Here is a 21,454-nt window from a genome sequence, read left to right as displayed (position 1 = left end):
GAACATGAACGAGAATATATCTTTCTCTGTCTGGGCCGTGTATTTGGCAAACTATACGAAAAGATTTCATATGATTTCATTTAAATTTCATTTAAAAAATTAACTTTGGGTGTAGATGATTCCTTGTTCATCAAAATCTTGGTTCGAATCTGGTTTCAGTTTCAAGATGCCGTGCCTCGAGATTGAGATTCGGATTCCCATCCAGATTTCACATTCCGTATGCAAAAAAAGCTCCAGATTTTCAATCGGTTGGTTGATTCCAGAATTCTGATACCAAAATACAAAATTCAAACCTTTTTTTAGGTTTCCTGATTCTACATAGAAAATTCTGGACCCAGCGTCTTAATATTTTATTATTCAAATTCAGTTTTGAATTTAGATTCAGACTATATAACGGAGATAACGTTAGGATTATGTATTCGGGCTTACTTACAAATTATGGTTTGTGCTCTAGTTGCACACTCCTTATTTAGATTAGAATCCTATTTCAGAACCCATATCCAAATTGAGTTCCAGTTCCAGATTGTACATCTATTACATGAAAATAGATTCCCGATTCAGATTCGGACTTAAATTGAATCCAAATGCAAATCTAGATCCAGAATCAATGTCCAAATTCATATTTAGGATTATAATTCCTTATGAGAAATGTCAGTGATTCCAGGTTCATTGTTGCATTTAACTTGTAGCTCGGAATTATTGTTGCACAAAATAACTTTGAATCAGTTTGCGACTAATTTTCTGTCTCAAATGCTTCATAACGCCAAGGTAATACTCTTTATTGACCGTTACCTTCACTTTTGATCGACCTTGACGTGGTTTTTAAACGGTTTTATTTAGCTTGCCCTGTAACATGTTTGTAACGTGTTTGTCTGTAGCGCCCCACATTAATAGAAATTTGACCCCATTGATCATTGAAAGTTGAAAGCTGACCGATTGATCTGAAATTTGGAACACACCTTTATCTCTGCAGTCACTATAAAACTGTGTATTTCATGATCCAAAAAATACAAGATGGCGACCGCTACAAAATGGCGGATCACAATCAATATGGGTATCAACCGAAAGGGCTTGTCCAGTAGAACACAGTTATTTACGAAAAATACATATCCAAGATGGCGGACTACATATTTTCTCAAAACCCCATTAATATGAGTATCAAATGAAAGGGCTTGACTAGTAGAACACAGTTATTTATGAAAAATGCAAATCCAAGATGGTGGCCACTACAAAATGACGGACTACATATTCTCTCAAAACCCCATTAATATGAGTATCAAATGAAAGGGCTTGACTAGTACAACACAGTTTTTATGAAAAATCAAACGAATCCAAGATAGTGGTCACTACAAAATGGAGATAAATATATTTTTTTCCTAAAACCCCATCAATATGGGTATCAAATGAAAGGAATTGACTAGTAGAACGCAATTATTCATTAGAAAAGCAAACTCAAAATGGTAACCTTTACGAAACGGCAACAATTATATTGTTTTTCAAAACCCCATCAATATGAGTATAAAATGAAGGGGATTGTCCAATAGAACACAGTTATTTAGGAAAAAATGCAAATTTAAAATGGCCACCACCACAAAATGGCGATATATATTTTTCTCAAGGCCCAGTTATTATGGGTATCAAATGAAAGGGCTTGAACAGTAGATCACATAACTTGAAAACTCCAAACCTGGTCTCAATCACAAAATAGCAAATTACTTTTTTAAACGCTTTTATCTAACTTTAACTGATTGTATGTATGAATATACGTCTGTAGGGTTGTCCCACATTAATATAAATTTGACCAATGAGAACTGACCATTGTTCTGAAATTTATGAAACACCCTCATCTCTGCTGCCATTTTAAAACTGCTTATTCCAAGACCTTGAAATATCCAATTTGACCTCCTCTACAAAAAAGCTGATTCCATATTATCTAAAAAAATGTTGATTGGGATATGTGTATCGAACGAACGAATTTGACCTGGAGAACACACTATGTATTTTTTGCAATCCACTCAATACTGATATCAAATGAAACGATTTGACTAATAGTATACAGTACAATTGCTTTATTGTAAAGAAAAATTATATTTTTTTATTAAGGCTTTTGCCTCCCCGGGAAATATTTATTGAAACAGATAATGTAATAAAAACTAGAAAATAAAATAAGTTAAAAAAAAATTTTTAAGTTAAACGGTTTCATTGTGATTAAACATAGCAATGTACTAAAAGATAGAAACTAATTAGGCAAGTAGCAGTTAGCAGTTATACTAGGGCGTTAACTGTGGATAATTAAACGTGCCCCACGTTTTTATTTTAGTCTCATCAATGTCCTAGATTAATGAATGGAGGGGTGTGCTAACTGCTAACTGATACTTGCCTAATTATTTTCTTGTTTTTAGTACATTGCTATGTTTAATCACAATGGTTAACGGTTAACTTAAAAAGTTTGCATGTCATACTCGTACACCAATGCCTCATCGCCAGTAATTCGGCGTTAGTTGAACGGGGGATCAGAATTTTTTCGTTCAAGCATGTCTTTAGCCACTTGATTGCGATGAAATTTTTAATGAAATTGAGCCCTTTTGGCACTAGTCGTTCTGCGACTTTTCTCATGCCCAAATATCAACCAAAATACGACGAACGGTCTCGAAGGAGATATTTAATTCACTCTCTCTCTAACTTAGATGATTTCCATTCCTTTTATTTTGTCAGTTGAAAAGGTGTTTTCGACATAGTTGAGTCACCAAATATATTCTGCAACATTTCCATCGCTTCGGCACAAGAAATTTTGTTTGCAGCACAAAATTTTACACAGTATCTTTGACCAATTAAATTATCCCTAGCAGAAAACGCCGATCATATAAAAGTTAATTTGATTTTAATGACGCCTTAAACAAACTAGTACAAAATATGAATAAATGAAAAATGTTCAGCGGGAAGATTTGAACTTACAAATTCCCAATATATATTTGACAGAATGTATATGAACAAAATTAACTAAAAACAATAAAACGAACACGAATGCAACAGCACTGCTAACCATCACTCACAGAAAGTAGTAAGCTATACATCTGACTTCAGTTCTTTGGAGTCGTAAAAGTTTAATGCTAACCATGCAGGAGTACAACACCGACGGCCATAAACAAAGTGCAACATACATTGTTGATGTCGACTCCGAAATATTGTGAAAAGTTTAATATTCGAGTGTAATCCGAATAATCCGTGGTGGTGGTGCATCGAACTGTTTCGTTATATTTTGTTCCGGTTTATCTGGTCACGTAAAATTGAAATAAAAGCTGAATGTGCAAAAGGGCGCTCGCTGCAGTATTTTAGGTGTCCGCTGTCTGGCCACCGAATGAAAGTAGATTTATATAATTTATTCAGTACAGTTTTAGAGGCTCTTCGGGGGATCATCCGGTGCTCTATGGAAGATTACTTGCATCTGTGTGTTGCTTCTCGGTTACCGGGATGTGCCGGAAAAAAAGTTCAACTCTCAGTGGACAGCAGAATCGAATTATGTACTTAACTTTACGAGAAGAAAACTCGGATGCTGGCGTAGAGACGTTTTTCAATTTATCGTTACCGCTCCTTCTTTTCCTGCGCTGAAGGATAGAGGATATTTTGTATTCGTTCTCTCTAAGCGGCGGACTTGGGTGAACTTTGGACCGAGGAAAAGTTTACTTTTACACTAACTGTTTTCTATCGTCCGTCTGATAGCCAGTCATTATCTAGATTGACTTGCTGTGAACTACATTTCGGATTCACCGCAGCTCCGAAGCGGATTACCGACGGGATCAGAGTTGGGAGGATGGCGTGCGGCAAGTTTGTCATCCGTCTGCTAGCAATTGATTGGTTCGATTTATTTTCGGAAGCAAAGAGTAGAAATGATTCGATTGCAGAAAATCACACAGAAGATCATTGATTGATTTGAACGGTGTATTTGTGTGTTTATGTGTGCGTTTGTTTAATTTGTGAACTCTACACGTAATGCATTTGTCAGTCGATCCGATTAGATTTGCATTTTGTCACACTAAATGAAACTACGGCTCGCACACACGCTATTGCTAGTCCCAAATTCTATTGGCGGTGCCAAAGTGGCACACTGCCAATTTACTGATGCGTACACAAAAAAAAAATCGCTCAGCAGCATGGAAATGATACCGTTGTGAGTAACTCGTTTGCTTGCTTTGTGTTTTTGTGGGTTGTATTGAACCACATTGTATGTATTTACTCGTAACCATGTTTGGCATATTCACGGTTGTCATTAAGTTTCCAGTTTTTGTCCCCATACACTCAACTGTACAACTTTTACCGTTTTACGTCGGCACTCCCAATGGTGGAATGGGTCATCAATTTTAATGGTTCCATGTGATTTGCGTTCGATGCCGTTTCTAGCTGATAGAACTACTTCACAAGTTTCACAGTAAAATTTGCTAGCAAGTATCGTTGTTCATCAAACACCATTTGAATAATCCAATTAGTTTCATGTTCGATGCTCCCCAAGTTTCACCACCAACTCAAATTGGAAAAGCGAAAAAAGCGGCAACGAAACGCATCGCAGAAACAGAGAGAGCCCGCGGTTCGCCCCCAGAATGGGAGTGCAGAAAACTTTCTACTAAATTTGCATTTCTGAACACCGACAGTCGCATCTGCAATTCATCTTCTCCGACGTTTGTTCGTCAAATTACACGCAGCAGCAGAGGCAAACAATGGTTGATTAACTGCAGATAGCGCTACCTTCCTGGCTCCTGGAAGCCCCATTGTGGCGCTCAAAGCTGCAGTCACACCGTACACCGTTTGAACCCATCCGCCAACGGTCCTAGACGGTCTGACAAACCACGGTTACGTGGAGTGAGCCGCCCCAAATTCCAAACAATCGAACCTCCACTCTTCGTGGAGCAACTGGCTCGATAGTGTTTTTTTCGGAATGTACTCACCGGGGAGATCCGGAAGATAGAGTTCATTTTTCACGGGTCCGCGCACGAAAACAAAAGTGATTCAGCCTTTTTGCTGCAGCACTCTCTTCGGCCGGTGGTCAATTCATGGAGGTACAACTGACAGGGCTGATTGTTTGTTAATCATTTTACAAACTGTGGAAGAAGAGCTTAGTTCAGAGTTGAGGTTTTTTAGCCAACGCCGTTCCGTACATTGCCATGAACGTGAGTATTTTGGAGATTTGGATCTCCCGATTTATTGTTAATATTCTCACCTTGTTCACGTAATGTTGCGTGTGCACTTTGTGTTTCGGCAGTACGTCTCTAGTTTAGCGAAAACAAAAAATATTTTCAGGTGACAGGGGTTGAAATTATGTTTGAAGATTGGAAAGATAAATTCGATCATGGAACTTGATTGTAGTTTTATTAAGAGAGCGTTAGTTGGCGTAGCAGTTATTTTAAAGGAAACAGCGGTAATCATAGTTCGTGAGAAGATCAGTCTGCACAGTGAAACTTTGAACTCGGACGAATGTTTGACGTCTGCAGTCCACGAATGCACTGAACCCCGAATTTTTTTTGTTGATGTATGGGTTCATATTAGAAAGAAAAAAAACCATAAAAAAATAAGAGCTTAAGTCCAACACATGACCGTATTGTTGACGTAGGACTACGGATGTATTATATTAATTCGTTTATTAAGTTGTTAATGGTGGTTCATTCTTGATTCATTATTACCCTCGCGAGGACAATCCACAAGCTGGCCATATATCGTAATTTGTTTCTACTACATGGGCTGAAAAGTCCGGAGAAACAGATGGCGCCACTAAGAAATCAACACGATAATCCGAGTAAGCAGTTCAACACAAATATGATATACTCTTTTTGAATGTTGCAGGTTTACGTACACATTATGATGAAACAGAGGTATTGCTGGTCAACAAAAAACCGAAAACATTAATAATGGTGGAAACACACCTTACAGAAAAAACCGATTTCAATGGATTTATTATTTTTCCATACACGATGGCCAATTGTTTGTCTAGATCAGTGCATACTGGAGGCATATCGATGTACATTTCAAACTCGCTAAAATTCAAAGAGTTATCAAATGAAACATATAGACATAACTGGTTTTTAGCTGTAGAAGTTCAAGATAACACAATAGCTGGAATCTACGCTGGAATATACCATTCACCCAGTAGCACTTCCTTACTATTTCTAGAAGATGTATGGCTACAACAAATTCTATTACATGAACAAAAACGAATAGTGATCACTGGTTCAAACATTAACTGGGCAGAGCACACGTAATCCGCTGAATTGAAAGCTATCACTCAAGCCACCGGATTCAAACAAAGAGTTATCTATCACACCAGAGTTACAAGAACAACATCGACGACTATTGATCTGATTTTTACCAATTTTGACGATGGCGTGGTTGAAATTGTTAATTATAGCAAAATTTCGGATCATGAAACAATTGGTAAGATCTCAAATACTTTTGATGTTCATATATCTCAAATAAGACAGAATAAACCATATAAACGTTGGAAGAATTATTCGAAACTTGCATTGCAATCTGTTCTAAGGTACAAACTAATTCCCATTGAAGAACAAATATCAGATAGATAGAATATCCGGCAATCCAACACAGAGACATTTCAAAAATAAACAATGGTATAATGCTACGTTGGCACCCATCAAAAGGAAGCGTGATAAATATCTGATAACAGCGAAACGTACCAAGAACATTGAACACTGGAAGTCGTACAGGATATGGAGAAATATCTACATACATGAACTGAAGAACTTCAAAAATATATTTTTTCAGAATGAAATAAGAGCAATTCAACATGATCCGAAAAAGATATGTAAAAAAATTAAATTGTTATGTAATCCGGGTGGTAGTAACGACATTGGCATTGTATTTGACGATGATACGGACAGTGACAACAAAACAGCTCAATAAATATTTCAGGTCAAGTGTAGAACCATTGAACCAGCTAAATCCCAAGCCTGTCAGCACAAATGAGATATTTAAATCCATTAACATGGAGACATTAAAGAGGTTGGTGATGGATTTAAAAAATTGTGCAGGAGTTGAAGAAGTTAGCAAAAGAGTACTAGTAGATGCTTTTGATGTTATCAAGTAACACCTATTATACACAGTAAATGAGTCGATGCTCCGAGGCGAATGCCCGCACAGTTGGAAGAAATCTGTTGTCATGCCTATTCCCAAAAATTCGAAATCGTCGAAACCAGAAGACCGTAGACCTGTAAACATGTTACAAATGTACGAGAAAATTCTTGAAATAGTGATCAAAGAACAACTTTTGAAACATGTAACGAAAAATAGAACTATGGTTGAAGAACAATCTGGGTTCAGAAAACACCATTCATGTGAACACTCAATTTGTTGCTACTGAAATGGAAACAGGCCATAGAGGAAAAGAAAGTAGTTCTGGCTGTATTTATTGACTTGACAAGTGTTTTCGAAACAATTGATCGGAGAAAACTAGTCGAACTACTTTCCAATTATGGTGTGTCAGGATCTGTAATAGAATGGTTCGAAAGTTACCTCTACGGGCGAAAACAAATAACTCTTTACAGAGACTGTAAATCTGCAGCGGAACCAGTGCCTCAAGGAAGTGTTCTGGGGCCATTGTTGTTCTTGCTGTATATCAATAGTGATATATAGTGATGTTAATCTGTTCGCTGACGACACGGTGATATTGCAAGACTGTTACAGAAATATGAACCATGAACTACAGCATCTTGAAATGGAAAAGACTAAAGACACCCGGGGGTTTTTCTACGCGGGGGATACGTACCTCGTAAAAACCCGCGTTAATTGGAAAATCCGCGTAAAAAAACCGCGTTAATTAAAAAAAAACCTCGTAAAAAAACGCGTTAATTCGAAAATCCGCGTAAAAAAACGCTTTGATTGGAAAATCCGCCCATTTTTTTACGCGGGGGATACGCGCCTCGTAAAAAAACCGCGTTAACTCGAAAATCCACGCAAAAAACCGCGTTAATTCGAAAATCCGCGTAAAAAACCGCGCTAATTGGAAAATCCGCGTTAATTGGAAAATCCACGTAAAAAAACCTCGTAAAAATCCGGGCAAAAAAAACGCGTAAATAACCTGGGTGTAAATATAGATGGACAATCTGTGGAGAGCGCATCATCAATCAAATATCTTGGCGTTGTTTTGGACCAAACGCTGCATTTTGACGAACATATAAACTACACCATAAAGAAAGCAGCTCAGAAATTTGGAGTGCTTTGTAGGATAAATCGACTTTTGACCTTTGAGAGTAAGCTGACGATCTTTAAAGCATTCATTGCTCCACATTTTGATTATTGTGCATCCGTGTTGTTCCTAGCAAACAAGAGACAATTGCAACGGATGCAAATTTTACAGAACAAAGCCATGTGCTTGATATTGATATACGATAGACTAACTCCACGAAAATTTATGTTAGAATGCCTACAATGGATGTCAGTCGGCAAGCGTATTGAATACTGCACGCTCACGTTAATATTCAAAACGACCAACAGGTTCACACCGAATTATTTACGAAACACAAATAACTCATGGAAGAGATATACAACAGTATAACTTCCAGATGTCCTGTACCCAAAATTCTATTTTTTACAAAGGTTATAAACTTTACAACTGACAGCCAAATAAAGCAAAGACAGCAACAAGTCTCAGAATATTCCGAAACATGTGTAAAGAATTTTTAGTAAATGTTTGTTGCCCCCTAAAACCTTCACATGCCAAATTTGGTTCAGTTTGCTTGATTAGTTCTTGAATTATGCAGAAATGTATGTTTCATTTGTATGGCCGTTCTTTCCTGGACTCCTCGAGTCGAGAAAGACTGCATCCCAATAGGAAGTATCCCGTGTCGGGCACACGTACATAGCATTGAAGACCGCAACATCCCAATTATGAGAACACTTGTAATACTAACCTCGAGCCAACCGCGAGTAATCGGTTACATATTACTAACATAGTTGTAAGCAAGCATTGTCAAAATATTGAACTCCCGGTCCCATTAGGCTGACGCCATATGAGCCTTAATAAAAATATATATTTTGGATAAAAAAAAACACTCGCACGTTCACGAAAACGTTTCAGTACATCATATACTGTCGATTTAGCCACCTTCAGTGATTTTATGATTTGAGTACCTGAAAAAACGGGTCAACGTGAAATTTACATCATCGAAAGATACGGTGTCTCCAAACAATTTGCTGTCAAAAGATTTTAGATACACGTACTACAATCTCTGCTGTAAAATGAACAATGATTCCAGATTCTAACTGAATCAAACCTTAAGGGTAAATACAGCTTGCACCTTTATTCTTCTGCACATGTGTTCAAGTCATATTGCTGAAAATGCAAATTTCATATGGAAGTCCTGATTATGGGTTATGGTTTCACACATGAGACTATAATCAGCTTGGCATCATCCTATCGTATGCTGTGTTATGTGTATGTGTGAGTGATAGTTAGCCATGCTATATAGAAGCCGAGAAACATCCCAGCTAAGTATTTTTGTTCTACCATTTGCATTTTCCTTCTTATTTTTCAAAATTCATAATCTCGATAATGGGTCCGAAGCCTGTTCGCTCGCAGAGTTTCTTCAGTGTTAGGAGAGGGAGAGTAAGTGTTTTAAAATTCCAGAGATCATTACCGATGCCAAGGTCAAAATACAGTGTTGGAAAACTAGTTTGTGAGTGAGAAAACCACATAATATTATTATTGAATATTTTAGACGGACATTTTTTGTTTCGAATTGTCTGTTTTAGTAATCGATTGCTAGTGTTCATCTTTGTTTATGTCTCGCGCGAGTAGTAGTGGAAAGAGGACGTGTTTGGTTGTGTGTCGTATTATTTTGTCTAATAATGATGGCGTAGCATCAGTCTCATGGAAAGTGTAGTTTTCGAAGCACTACAACCAGTTGTCTTAGTTGCTCCCACTGTCTTTATTTAATATCCGAGTTAGGATTCATTCGTTTTTTCTGGCATTTATGTGAAACTGTTTCCAATCACGACCGGTTCGGTCATGCTCGTTCGTGTTTTAATGTAACCGCTAGTATGCGTGTGTGGGTGAAACGCTGCACTATATTGGAGAAGAGCAGCAGCAACGTGAGCAGAAAAGGGATATCCCACTGCTCTCCGGGATACCAGCGAGCAGAGTTGAAAAGGCGCAGTGATGATATCACCACTACTGGAACGTCACAGCACCGGCTGCAGAAGTGTTTTTGTATGCGTATAATGCTTGCCTTTATTTGTAACATATATGGCATCTGGGTTGCCAGAGATTCATACTTTTCTCGTCAACATTAAAACTGCAATGTTATGTGAGTTATATTATTTTTTCCTTGAATCGGTTTTTCTTTCCATAACAATGATGTTTATTGAATTGTGTGTGTGTGTGTTATGGTAATATTCTGTGTTTGTCCTTTTTTATCTGTAATATATGTGGAAATCGGAGGTATATGTTCAGATTCAGAATAAATTGTTACACTAATTTGAATTGAAAAGGATTCGAGTAATGTTGAGATTTTATTGTAGATACTATTCGTCTGTAGTTATGGCAATTTATAGTTTGGCTCCACTTAAATATGTATGTAATACTAATGTTTTTCTTTGGTATTGTAACATTTATATTTATTTGTCCGCCGTTGTGCCGTTGCGTTGTGGTCCGATCAATGTTAGAGGAGTTCTCTGGGCTACCTTCTGAGGTTTCCCAAAAATAACTCTCTGATGCCACGATTACGATTGAAAAAGATAATATATCGCTGGATTGATAAGGTTCAAAGGAATTATATCGGTTACCTTCTCAGGTTTCTCAAAAGTAACTCTCAGTCTTCACAATTGAGCTTAAATAAACACTACGCGCGTTGAATAAAATAATTTATATATAGAAGAATATAGAATATAATATAATTGATTAGGTTTGGGAGAAATTTTCTCGGTTACCTTCTCAGGTTTCTCAAAAATAACTCTCTGTTGCCATTGAGGTTAAATCGTTGGATTGATAAGGTTTATATGAGTTATATCGGTTACCTTCTCAGGTTTCCCTAAAAATAACCCTTAGTCGCCAGGTTTGGATTTCCATGCAGAATACTCGATTATTAACGGAGTTTATCGACGATCGGATTGGTTTAGAAGAGTTCAATCGGTTACCTTCTCAGGTTTCCTTAAAATAACTCTTAGTCTTCGTAATTAAGCTTAAATAAACACGCGCGTTGAATAAGAGAATATATCGTCAGTTTGATTAGGTTTGGAGGAAATTTCTCGGTTACCTTCTCAGGTTTCCCAAAAGTAACTCTCAATCGGCAGAATTGAATTTTCATACAAAATACACGAATATTAACGGACTTTATCGACGATTGGTTTAGAAGAGGTTTAGAAGAGTCGGTTACCTTCTCAGGTTTCCCTAGAATAACTCTCAGTCACCACAATTGAGGTTAAATACACACTACGATATGAATAAGAGAATATATCGCCAGTTTGATAAGGTTTAGAGGAGTTATATCTGTTACCTTCTCAGGTTAACTATCCACAGTTAACTCTCCCTCATCGCGGGATGAAAAATACAATATATAGCTAGTCAAATAATTATTTTCTCTGCCGCGTGTCGTGACATACAAGATTTTCAGATTTTTTTTTTCGAATGGTCGATAATTCGCGTTTACTTAATCACATCACTTACCGCAGTGAATCCTGATTTTTCTTAACCATTCCCACTAACAACTATCCCTTCCATGATAAACGCTAGGGAACCACGCTATAGAGGCAACCCTTCTGGCCTTCGGGCGGCGAATATCATACTAACATTCCTTCCCTTCCCCTGGTGACTGTAAGGACGTGGCTGGCGTCGTTATTGACCATTTAAAGCTCGAATCACCGAAAATTGCACAACGAGAATGATTTGCTAGTCCCAAGCGTCATTCTGTGTGTTCTTTGTGCAATTTGGTTGGTTCATGTCAATCACGGAGAGCAACTACGAATTGTACAGTCTACCCAAGCTCAAGCTCACACATGAGACTATAATCAGCTTGTTCAGAATGCAGAATACAGAGGTAGATTGTTTTTATGGGGTTTCCAATGTTCTAATTAAAATTCGCGAGCCTATACCTAGACCACCAAGTGGCATTTGTTGAACCTGTGAGATTGACATGAAACTCTCAGTACCTATTCCGAAAATAATTTTTAAACATTGGAAATGTGTACGTTATATCGAGTGACGTTTTATCGAAGTTCACCTGTTATTCAATAATGTTTTATTGTGTATTTAAAAAAAAATATATTCGTATTTTACACAAATCCGCAAAATCGAGAAAGTCTTCGGATTCACACAAAAAACCCCTTCTCGAATCCATTGGAATTTTGTTTCCATTGAACGATGACATCGCTTCTGTACTCCTTCCTGAAAGCTTGCTTTACATTTGCTTACATGCTTATCTACTTGGAAACTACACGGAAATCCGCAGGAACAAGACAGAAGGCGCGGTTGCATTGTCTGTTTCCTCTCCGCGAAAAAAAAGAAAGCATTGTACCGCTACTCCACTTCCAAAGCAACAACGCCACTTTCAAGGCCGATTGCTTTCGAGAAATCCTGCTTGTTTTGAGTTCCGTACTGCGCACACACAGCAAACCACAAACCTCTGTGTCGGACAATTTTCGCTTGATAAGCATGGGGAACTGACATGTATCGATAAATAGTAACCAATTATTGGCAGCCGAAGAAGAGAAGAGAGAGACTTGACGGGGGTGCACCATCAATCAGTTCTGTGAGATATTCGACCAGGACAGGAACAAGAACTGTTTTTCGGGGAGATGACGTCGTTTTGGGGCGTCAGCCGTAATAAAAACGGCAAAGATAAGGAACCGATTCGTACTATTTAGTTGTTTTCCTCGTTGTCTGGAAACAATCGGCTGCTGCTATTCGATATCGATGAATTGCACTCCAAATGAATCAGAGCCTGACCGAAAACGACGATCTCTCCGCTCTCTTTCTGTCTGTATCTGGTTGTTGGGGGGTTTAGTTCGGTTTTTTTTCTTCTTCGCAGACACGAATTACTTAGTCACAGACACAGACGCTTACGAATAATTGCTTGAATTCATCATTATTATGGGCGACGACTGAGTGATTCAGTGGACTGAACATTATTGATGACGTCCCTGAGCTTTCAGAAATTTGCGAGCGCGTTTCTCGACAAATAGTAGATTAATGTCGCGATGCGATGGAGCGGAACAGAGTGCGCACGGTTTGGGATAGCCAAGCACATCAGATTCCAGATGACGCAGTTGGGTGATGGTGGCATTCCCCCGCTCCGGAACGATGTGAATGGAATTCAGTATGCTTCTCGATAGTTTCAAGGCGCCTTGGATCCGTCTCGGAGTGAATTGAATGTGAGGGCGATGAGTTAATCCTTTCCTAAAAAGGTTTTTCATGCACACAGCGTACCAAAAACTGCTGAAAAACTTGCATTTTTGGCGAAGTTCGAACCCCTAAGGTAGAATTGCTACGCACAAAAATTGTTGTAGAATCATTTATATTTTATAGATGGGTTTTCAATTTGATCAGTCAGAATAGCGAATAAATCACTTGAGCTGTTTTTATTCTCAAGGAATCGATAGACTCCACTGTTTTCATTTATATTTAAATATTGGGTTGGGGAAAAAGAAATGTCGTATTTCTGATCGAAATTTGACGCTTTATTTAACATACTTAAAATTATCCAATTTGAGTCAAATATGCGCCGTTTTGTTCGCAAACTTGTTCCCATTTAGAAGGCAACTTCACTATCCCCCCTTATAAACCCCGTCTTAAAATAGCCGTATGACCCGATGCGATAAGTACAATATACGACATTTCTTTTTCCTCAACCCAATATGTTCGTTAGGGTGGCAGGGAAAATGGTCATGTCAAATTTCAAAAACCGACCATGTACATTTTGCTCATTGGCCCAAAAAAATGATCTGTGCAAAGCTTCAGCTCAATCGCACATGATTTAGGGGTGCCTCAAAGCACTCAAAGTTTTGATTTTTTCATCCTCGAAAATCTTCCAAGGAGGGAGGTAAAGGTAATTTAGAAAATAGACTTTTTTTTCCATGCCAAATGACTTAAAATTGCGTAAAACGTCGAGATCTGGTGTTTTCACTGGGACTTAGCCTGAGTTACCAAAAAATCAAAACTTTGAGTGCTTTGAGGCACCCCTAAATCATGTCCGATTTTGCACAGGTCATTTTTTGGGCCAATAAACAAAATGTACATGGTCGGTTTTTGAAATTCGATGATGAAATTTTTCCCATACATCCATTGCCAGCCTAATGTTCCTATGTGCTTTTTAATATTTGTGAATTGAACCAGTACTAAGTCTCAAAATTCTAAAAAAAATATCAAAATTGTATAAATATATATATGTTTTTGTACTGCTGAACACTGCAAAAATTCTGAAAAAAATCACATATATCTAGAAAAGGCGTATAAACACATTCTGAACTTTCAAATTCAACTTGCAGAGAGATCAGCAATCAGGATGTTTTTACAAGATTGCTTATGACATCCGACTCTTTGATAAGCATCTTGCGAAAACGAAAATCGAAAAAGGTCCAATTGCTATCACCAACTGTAATAAAACTACTGCAAAATAACTCAAATTTGAGGCCTGATAGTGAGATAGAATCAGAAATTGATTCATAAATTAATATAATGCAAAAAACATCAATAGTTTTATCTACTATGAAGTATGAAGTATGAAGAAAACAGAGTAAAATTGAGTAAATTGCGCTGTAAAAATTGGTATAAAAAGTTATGTTCCCGAGTTCTAAAAGCAGTTTGCCGTACACTCCAAACCCTGACGAACAAAATGACGTAGAGTTTTGATGCACAGACGTGCACATTTTTGAATAATTTAATGAATAAAAGTGACATATTTTTGCTATGTACATCGCAATGGTGTCATTTAACACTAATAGTGTCTTCAGCAAAGTTATGTATTTTCATGTTATTTAAAGCTTTGTGGAACACGTGGAGTTGATATAATGCAATTTAGGCATACTTAAGTTGAAAAACTTGTTTTGAGATAGTCTCCTCAGAAAAACAGTTATATCTCTAAAGTACTGATAGATAGATATTATGTATCTTCAGCAAAGTTTCATGAATTTTATAGCTCTACAATGTTGTTGAAGACATAACTCAACTATCTCGTAGGTTTAAAAAGTTGTTTTTTTTTTAATTTTTATTGTAACTTAGTAAGAGCTTAAATGAAACCGTCAAATTATCCGAATCAACATACTGAACAACTTTTCTGAAGACACCCAGTCTCTAAAAGGTAAGGTAAGACGGGAAACGTTAGATTTAGGACGTTTAAATAATGCTTAACATTTCACAATTATTCAATTGTTTATCTCGAGCAAAAAAAAAAATTTTTCAATGTGATAGATGCGTTATATTATTTCCAATCAATTGATGTAAACCTTTTTTCCGATCTATTGACAAATGCTCGATTTATAAGCATTGGGAATATTAAATTTTTTCCTACATGGTCAGTGTTCAGACTTTTATTTTATCCCCATATATTATTTCTGTTAGAAGTATTTCTACGCTCTGAATGTGTTCATTTATATTTATGCGCTATTAAAAAAAATTAAGACCCAATTTTTCGCTTTCAAAAAAGCAATTATTGGGGTGCTCATTCAACCAATTCTATGAGTACAGAGTTTGTTTTATCTTGTTTTGTTTGATAACGACTATAGTGGCTAATTACTTTTTTCTAGGTTAATTCTATCCCGCAATACACGAGTAAACCACTTTATAATACCTTCTCATTCATCGCACTATAATAATCAGTCCCTGTTCTCTAGAGGCATAGTATATTGGAATCAGTTACCAGCTAATATAAAAAATTGCTCATCAAAACATAATTTCAAGCGGGATTCACTTTTTCGCCTAAACAGGATTCACTTTTTTACCTGCGGTCGGAATTAATTTCACTTGGAAGAGATCCTTTTATCTTTTCACGTTAACCTTTTCCCGTACAGCATCGAGTCTCACTCGTGGGTACTTGAATAACATAGGACGCTAGAACGCTCAGCAGGCTTGTGAAATCAATTGATGTGTGACGTATTGAATAATACGGGAAGAGGAAAATAATATTTTGTTTCTACCGAGTATCGTTATCTATTTTTTCATAGAAACTCCGTATACATTCGTGAAAAAGTTCACTAGACATTAAAATTCGTTTAGAAAAAAAGTGTAAACTATTACATCGTTGAATAACTTATTTATTATGATTTCTAGCTGTTTCCGTTCAACCATTTTTTAAGGTCCGAGCAAAAATCAAATTAAAGTAAATCTTCTAAGAAGAATAAAGGTGTTACTTACACCTTCAAACATATACTCTTACACAAAACATAGTTTTTTTTTCGGTTTCTGAAATATGACAGAAAGACATACATACATGAGTTAACATTCCTCTTGAGACCACCTTGAATCGCCAACTCGACCGATTGCAGCAACATCAGCGGCAATTGGCGGAAACAATCATTTCATTGGAACCAGAACATCAACAAACAGCGCGATCATCATCCCACCAGTAAGACACATCATCGTTCGCTTTATCGCGAACCCAACTCCACACGCAGCGCGGACGCGATAGAAGAGAATGCAGAATCAGCATCAACGATAACGGGACACCGAGTGCACGCTTTCGATTCCCAGAAAATAGTATCTTTGTATAAACTAAGAAATCGGCAGGCCTCTGTATAAGGAAATGAAATAAAGTTAGTCTAGATTGAGCGACCATCGAAAACGGTTTGACATTTTTAGTTTTTAAAAACTCCGAAGTTCATGGAGGGAACTTAACTGGCGCAGTCTTTGTGGATTAGTTAAACGCGTTCCGCGAGTGATTAATGTGAGAAAAAACCGGCGTATTCCATCGAAAGGACATCGAAGGAAAAAGCATCATCAAGAGGATATTGATGATTTGAGGACCTCCAACAGAAGCACCCGGAATCAGCGTTGAACCTACACTATCGAGGGGACATCGATAAATAAATTGTAAGAAATTTTAATTTTTCTCTAATTTCAAAAAGAACAGATAAACGCTTTACTGAAAAAAACAAAAGCGCTATCTTGTTCCAGCACAATAATCATTACTAATTAAGAGAGGTTAGCCCAGACCACCTGTAAGCGACCCTCTGAATATCACAAACAAAAAGTGTTCTAACATAAACCAATCCAAACGATAAAAAAAAATTTTTTTTATAAAATAAGAGAAAAATAGTTTTAGAGAATAAAACAAGTGTGAAAAAAGTGAAAATTAGCGAAGAAACTTAAAATAGCAAGAAAGTGAGAATTTTTTTATTCTGTTTCTGTGCATTTGATGTTAACCCGAAATATGAGTGAAAATCTATTAGACAGAATTGAGGAGTTAGAGCGCCTGCTAGAACAGCAGAAGCTACAACTAGATAGAATGCAAAACTCTTCTAGACAAATAACAGTTCCCGACCTACCAGCAAATAATTTTGATGTTACTAGGATTCCGGATATCATTAAAATGATTCCAGAATACAATGGTGACATTAAGGGATTACCTGCGTGGATCAATTCTGTTGAGCAGAAATTGGAAGCTGCAATATTGCACGTACCCGAACCAAACAGGGAAAATGCCGTTAAAGTGTGGACTCTAATTATTAGAGATAAAATATCGGGGAAAGCTAATGAGGCTCTCATAAGCAATCAAACTGAATGCCAATGGGAAGCTATAAAAGCTCACCTCAAAGATAGATTTGGCGATAAAAGAGATTTATCTTCAATAATTAGCAAAATTCCGTACATTAGGCAAAACAATAGAACAGTCGAAGAATATTACGATGAATGTTCTGAAATTTTGGCAGATATGAACGCAAAAGTTTTGTTGGATCCTGAGCTGAAAGATTGTGCAAAGGCAGTAATGGCTTCATATGAAGCCATGCTAACAAATTCTTTTATAGATGGGCTACGAGAACCTATTTCCTCTTTAACTCGCACTGGAAGAGCAGTAAAATTAAATTCTGCTTTTCAGCATGCAATGGAACATGAAAATGCAAGTAGGAGACGCAGGGAAAATAATACTAAACTTTCTATAGATAAACTTCCGAGCCCGCAACGCTTTCAGCCTGCAACAAATTCAAACTTCGTACAAAGAATTCCCTACAATTCCAATTTTCAGAATCCAAACTTTATTTCTAACAGGAATTTCCATCGACCCATACAAGGAGCTCAACCCCAAAATGCCAATATGAACTCAAACCAAAATTACCCTCCACGTGCATTAGAGAATCAACCATCTAGCTCGAACTTCATGTTTAACAAAAATTATATGCAAGCTAAACCCATGTTAACTGCCATAAAGCAAGAACCAAGATCGCAAAATAATTTCAGAAGGGTTCCCAATACGGAAAATCACATTCATTATCAGGAATTCAATGAGAAACCAGAAGAACAATTGGATGAAACATACGGTTATCAAGAAACATACGAAACACCTGAAGAACCAATAAACATAAATACGAAGCACTTTCGAATAAGGAGAAATTCTTGATAGCATGTTCCCTTTATAATAACGTTATACACTCTGCTACAAAACTCAAACCCCGCGAAGTATTCTATGGACTGAAAGATGGAACTGAGCGACCTTTAAACTTAAACGCCATTATCGAGTCCAGAAGTAAACTCTATGATGAAGCAATTCTGCAAATTACTAAAATGCAAAAACAACAAAATAATTACCATAATTCCAAGAAAGAAGACCCCCCTGTGTTAGAACCTGGAACTAGTACCTTAAATAAGGTTCAAGGTATAAAATCTAAGACTAGAGATCGATATGAACCCGTTCTTGTTGTAACAGATCGAACCAGAACTTATAAGGACAGAAACAATCGGAAACTTCATAAAGCTAAATTGCGCAGAATCAGAAAGTGACAGTTGGCACACCGTCTCTTCTTTTCACAGACGAACATGAATCACGAATCCAGCGACCAGCTCCTATTCTCGCTGTGCTTAATGCACCTCAAAGCGATTGAGGAAAAATTCACCCAACGTCAACCGCTGCAGTTTACAAGCGCCGAAGCTAGAGCCCAGTTAAAAATAATCAATTGCTTCTTTGAGCTTGCTGCAGGAGCCGCCGTAAGACAGAACTTTGCGAAACAATGTACAAAATATCTTACCGATTTAGTTGACGACCTACGCGACACAATAGAACGGAATATCCATAATCCCAGAATGATTACAACTAAATGAAGATATTCATTACCAAAAATACTGAATAATTTCATTTTCATATCTTTTTAGAGGCACACGACCCGGTAAAATTCTGGAAAATCAACAAGGACCACACAATATCCATTATACATTCATTATATAACCACACAATATTCATTATACACATCTCATAAAAAACAGAAGAATTGTTTTGAAACGCGTAACCTGCGACTAACATATGAAAAATAGAGAACAGAACAATTTTTCAAAATTGAATAAAATAAAATTAAATAACTTAACAAACACACTAATATTTCATTTTTTTTGCAGGTATTCTTATTCATCAGAAAAAATTGTGTAAAGGGGAGAGAAAATAAAGTAAATAAATAATAATAAATTCAAACAGAAAGGTAATAAAAAAATAAGTATGTAATATTCCTCAGATACAGTATTTTATATAAAATTCACGAAATTTGTCAACAAGAAAATATCTCGAATTCATGCAATTTCAAAATTATACTTTTTCTAAAGCAACAACTATATTGATAATAACATTTACTAACATTTATCTTAAGTGAATAAAATACATTGTAATTTTATTTCTTCAAATTCCTCATATCAAAACAAAACAAAAAAAAACAACTCTTTGTATTACTATCTGATCAAATGTATAGGAAAATGTTACGGAATATACTGATAGCATGGCTGACAGCTCTCACCCAAATACACAGTGATCCAATTTTAAATATCGTGGATCTTGGAAATAACCCAATAGTGTTAATCAAACAAATTAATTGCAAAATACAGACTGGAACAATAAACATTATACATCCAATCAACTTAGATCAAATTGAGGAAAGCGCAGAACTTGTAACAGCAAAATTTTATGCTCAACTAACATCAACTAACCCATTGCACGAAGTTATAAAATTCCGAATCAAAAAGCTGTACTCGTCCCTCTACGCATTAAAACCACAAAAAGCGCACCGACAAAAGAGATGGGATACAATAGGCACCGCGTGGAAATGGATCGCCGGTTCACCTGATGCACAGGACCTGAGAATAATCAATTCATCCATGAATGACCTCATCAATCAGAATAATCAACAATATAAAATCAACGAAAATATCAACAACCGAATTACCCAACTGACACAGGCGATTAATCAAATAGCTAGTTCAATAAATAACAGTACGAAAGAATTGGATATTTTACAAGCAGTTACCACGATGTTGAACGTTGATATTGTCAATGAACTTTTAGATAACATTCAAGAAGCAATCGCACTCACCAGAATTTCTGTCATCAATAACAAAATTCTAACAACACGTGAAATAAATGTGATCAAATCTGCTCTTCAGGACCAAGGAGTAGAAATCAACTTTCCGGACGAAGCGCTACAATTTGTCACACCCAAAATTGCCGTCAATAATGGAGACTTACTGTACATTCTGCACGTTCCCGAATTGGAAAACTCTACATCTACAATTACAAGAATTTTTCCGCTCATCGTAAACGATCAAATTATCAAAACCTACCCAAGCCACGTAATACGACATGGGCCGAAACTCTTCAAAACCAGTAAACCTGAAGATTTTGTACAAAGATCATCCTACATTGACGAAATCGAAGATGACTGTATCAAACCAATCATACTCGGAAAGGAGTCTCGCTGCATCTCAATTTTCAAGAATGACACAATACAGCAGTTGATCAACGAAAACACTATATTAATCTCAAACGCCCGAAACCAGACACTCAAATCCAACTGTGGACCCGATGATAGAACTATCACCGGAAATTTCATAATCAAATTCGCAAATTGTACAGTCAAGTTCAACGGTCATAAGTTTCAAAATTCAGAAATAATCGGTGAAACCGAAGTTCTGTACGGAGCACTTTATAACACTCTAATTCACTGGACATTACAAAAAGAGCATGACATTACAGAAATACGCGACACAGCGATTATCAACAGACAGAAATTAGATCACATTCATTTACGACAGAATAGTCTTCGTTTCAGTCTATGGACAACATTCGGAGGAATTTCTTTGTCAACAGTGATTTGCTTCATAGCCGTAATTCTTTGTATAAAAAATATTAACATTTGCCCAGTATTAAAACTTGGAAGATCAAAATCAAACATCGATCCGAGACGGCTCGAACTAAAGGAGGGAGAAGTTAACATTCCTCTTGAGACCACCTTGAATCGCCAACTCGACCGATTGCAGCAACATCAGCGGCAA

The 21,454-nt window shown here is 36.8% G+C and overlaps 2 protein-coding genes across 4 annotated transcripts in view; one reads left to right on the top strand and one right to left on the bottom strand.

The window, feature by feature from the left end:
- LOC129775144 (uncharacterized) overlaps positions 1–21,454 on the bottom strand; it is a 378,096-nt gene that overhangs the window by 280,414 nt on the left and 76,228 nt on the right. The gene's annotated exons all lie outside the window — the stretch shown is intronic.
- The window catches only part of LOC129775146 (uncharacterized), a 5,196-nt gene continuing 172 nt past the window's right edge, over positions 16,431–21,454 (top strand). The window contains exons 1-2 of one of the 2 annotated variants that reach the window (XM_055779498.1): positions 16,431–17,020; positions 19,535–21,454. The exon at positions 19,535–21,454 is cut by the window's right edge and continues 172 nt beyond it. In XM_055779498.1, the coding sequence (XP_055635473.1) occupies positions 19,871–21,454 (1,584 nt within the window). In that variant the 5' untranslated portion in view covers positions 16,431–17,020; positions 19,535–19,870. Of the gene's footprint in view, positions 17,021–19,294 lie in introns of both variants that reach the window. The other variant, XM_055779497.1, reaches the window with a different exon arrangement.

Source organism: Toxorhynchites rutilus, chromosome 3 (assembly GCF_029784135.1).
Source record: "Toxorhynchites rutilus septentrionalis strain SRP chromosome 3, ASM2978413v1, whole genome shotgun sequence".
In the NCBI taxonomy this organism is placed as follows: domain Eukaryota; kingdom Metazoa; phylum Arthropoda; class Insecta; order Diptera; family Culicidae; genus Toxorhynchites; species Toxorhynchites rutilus.
This window is presented reverse-complemented; position numbering and strand designations above follow the sequence as displayed.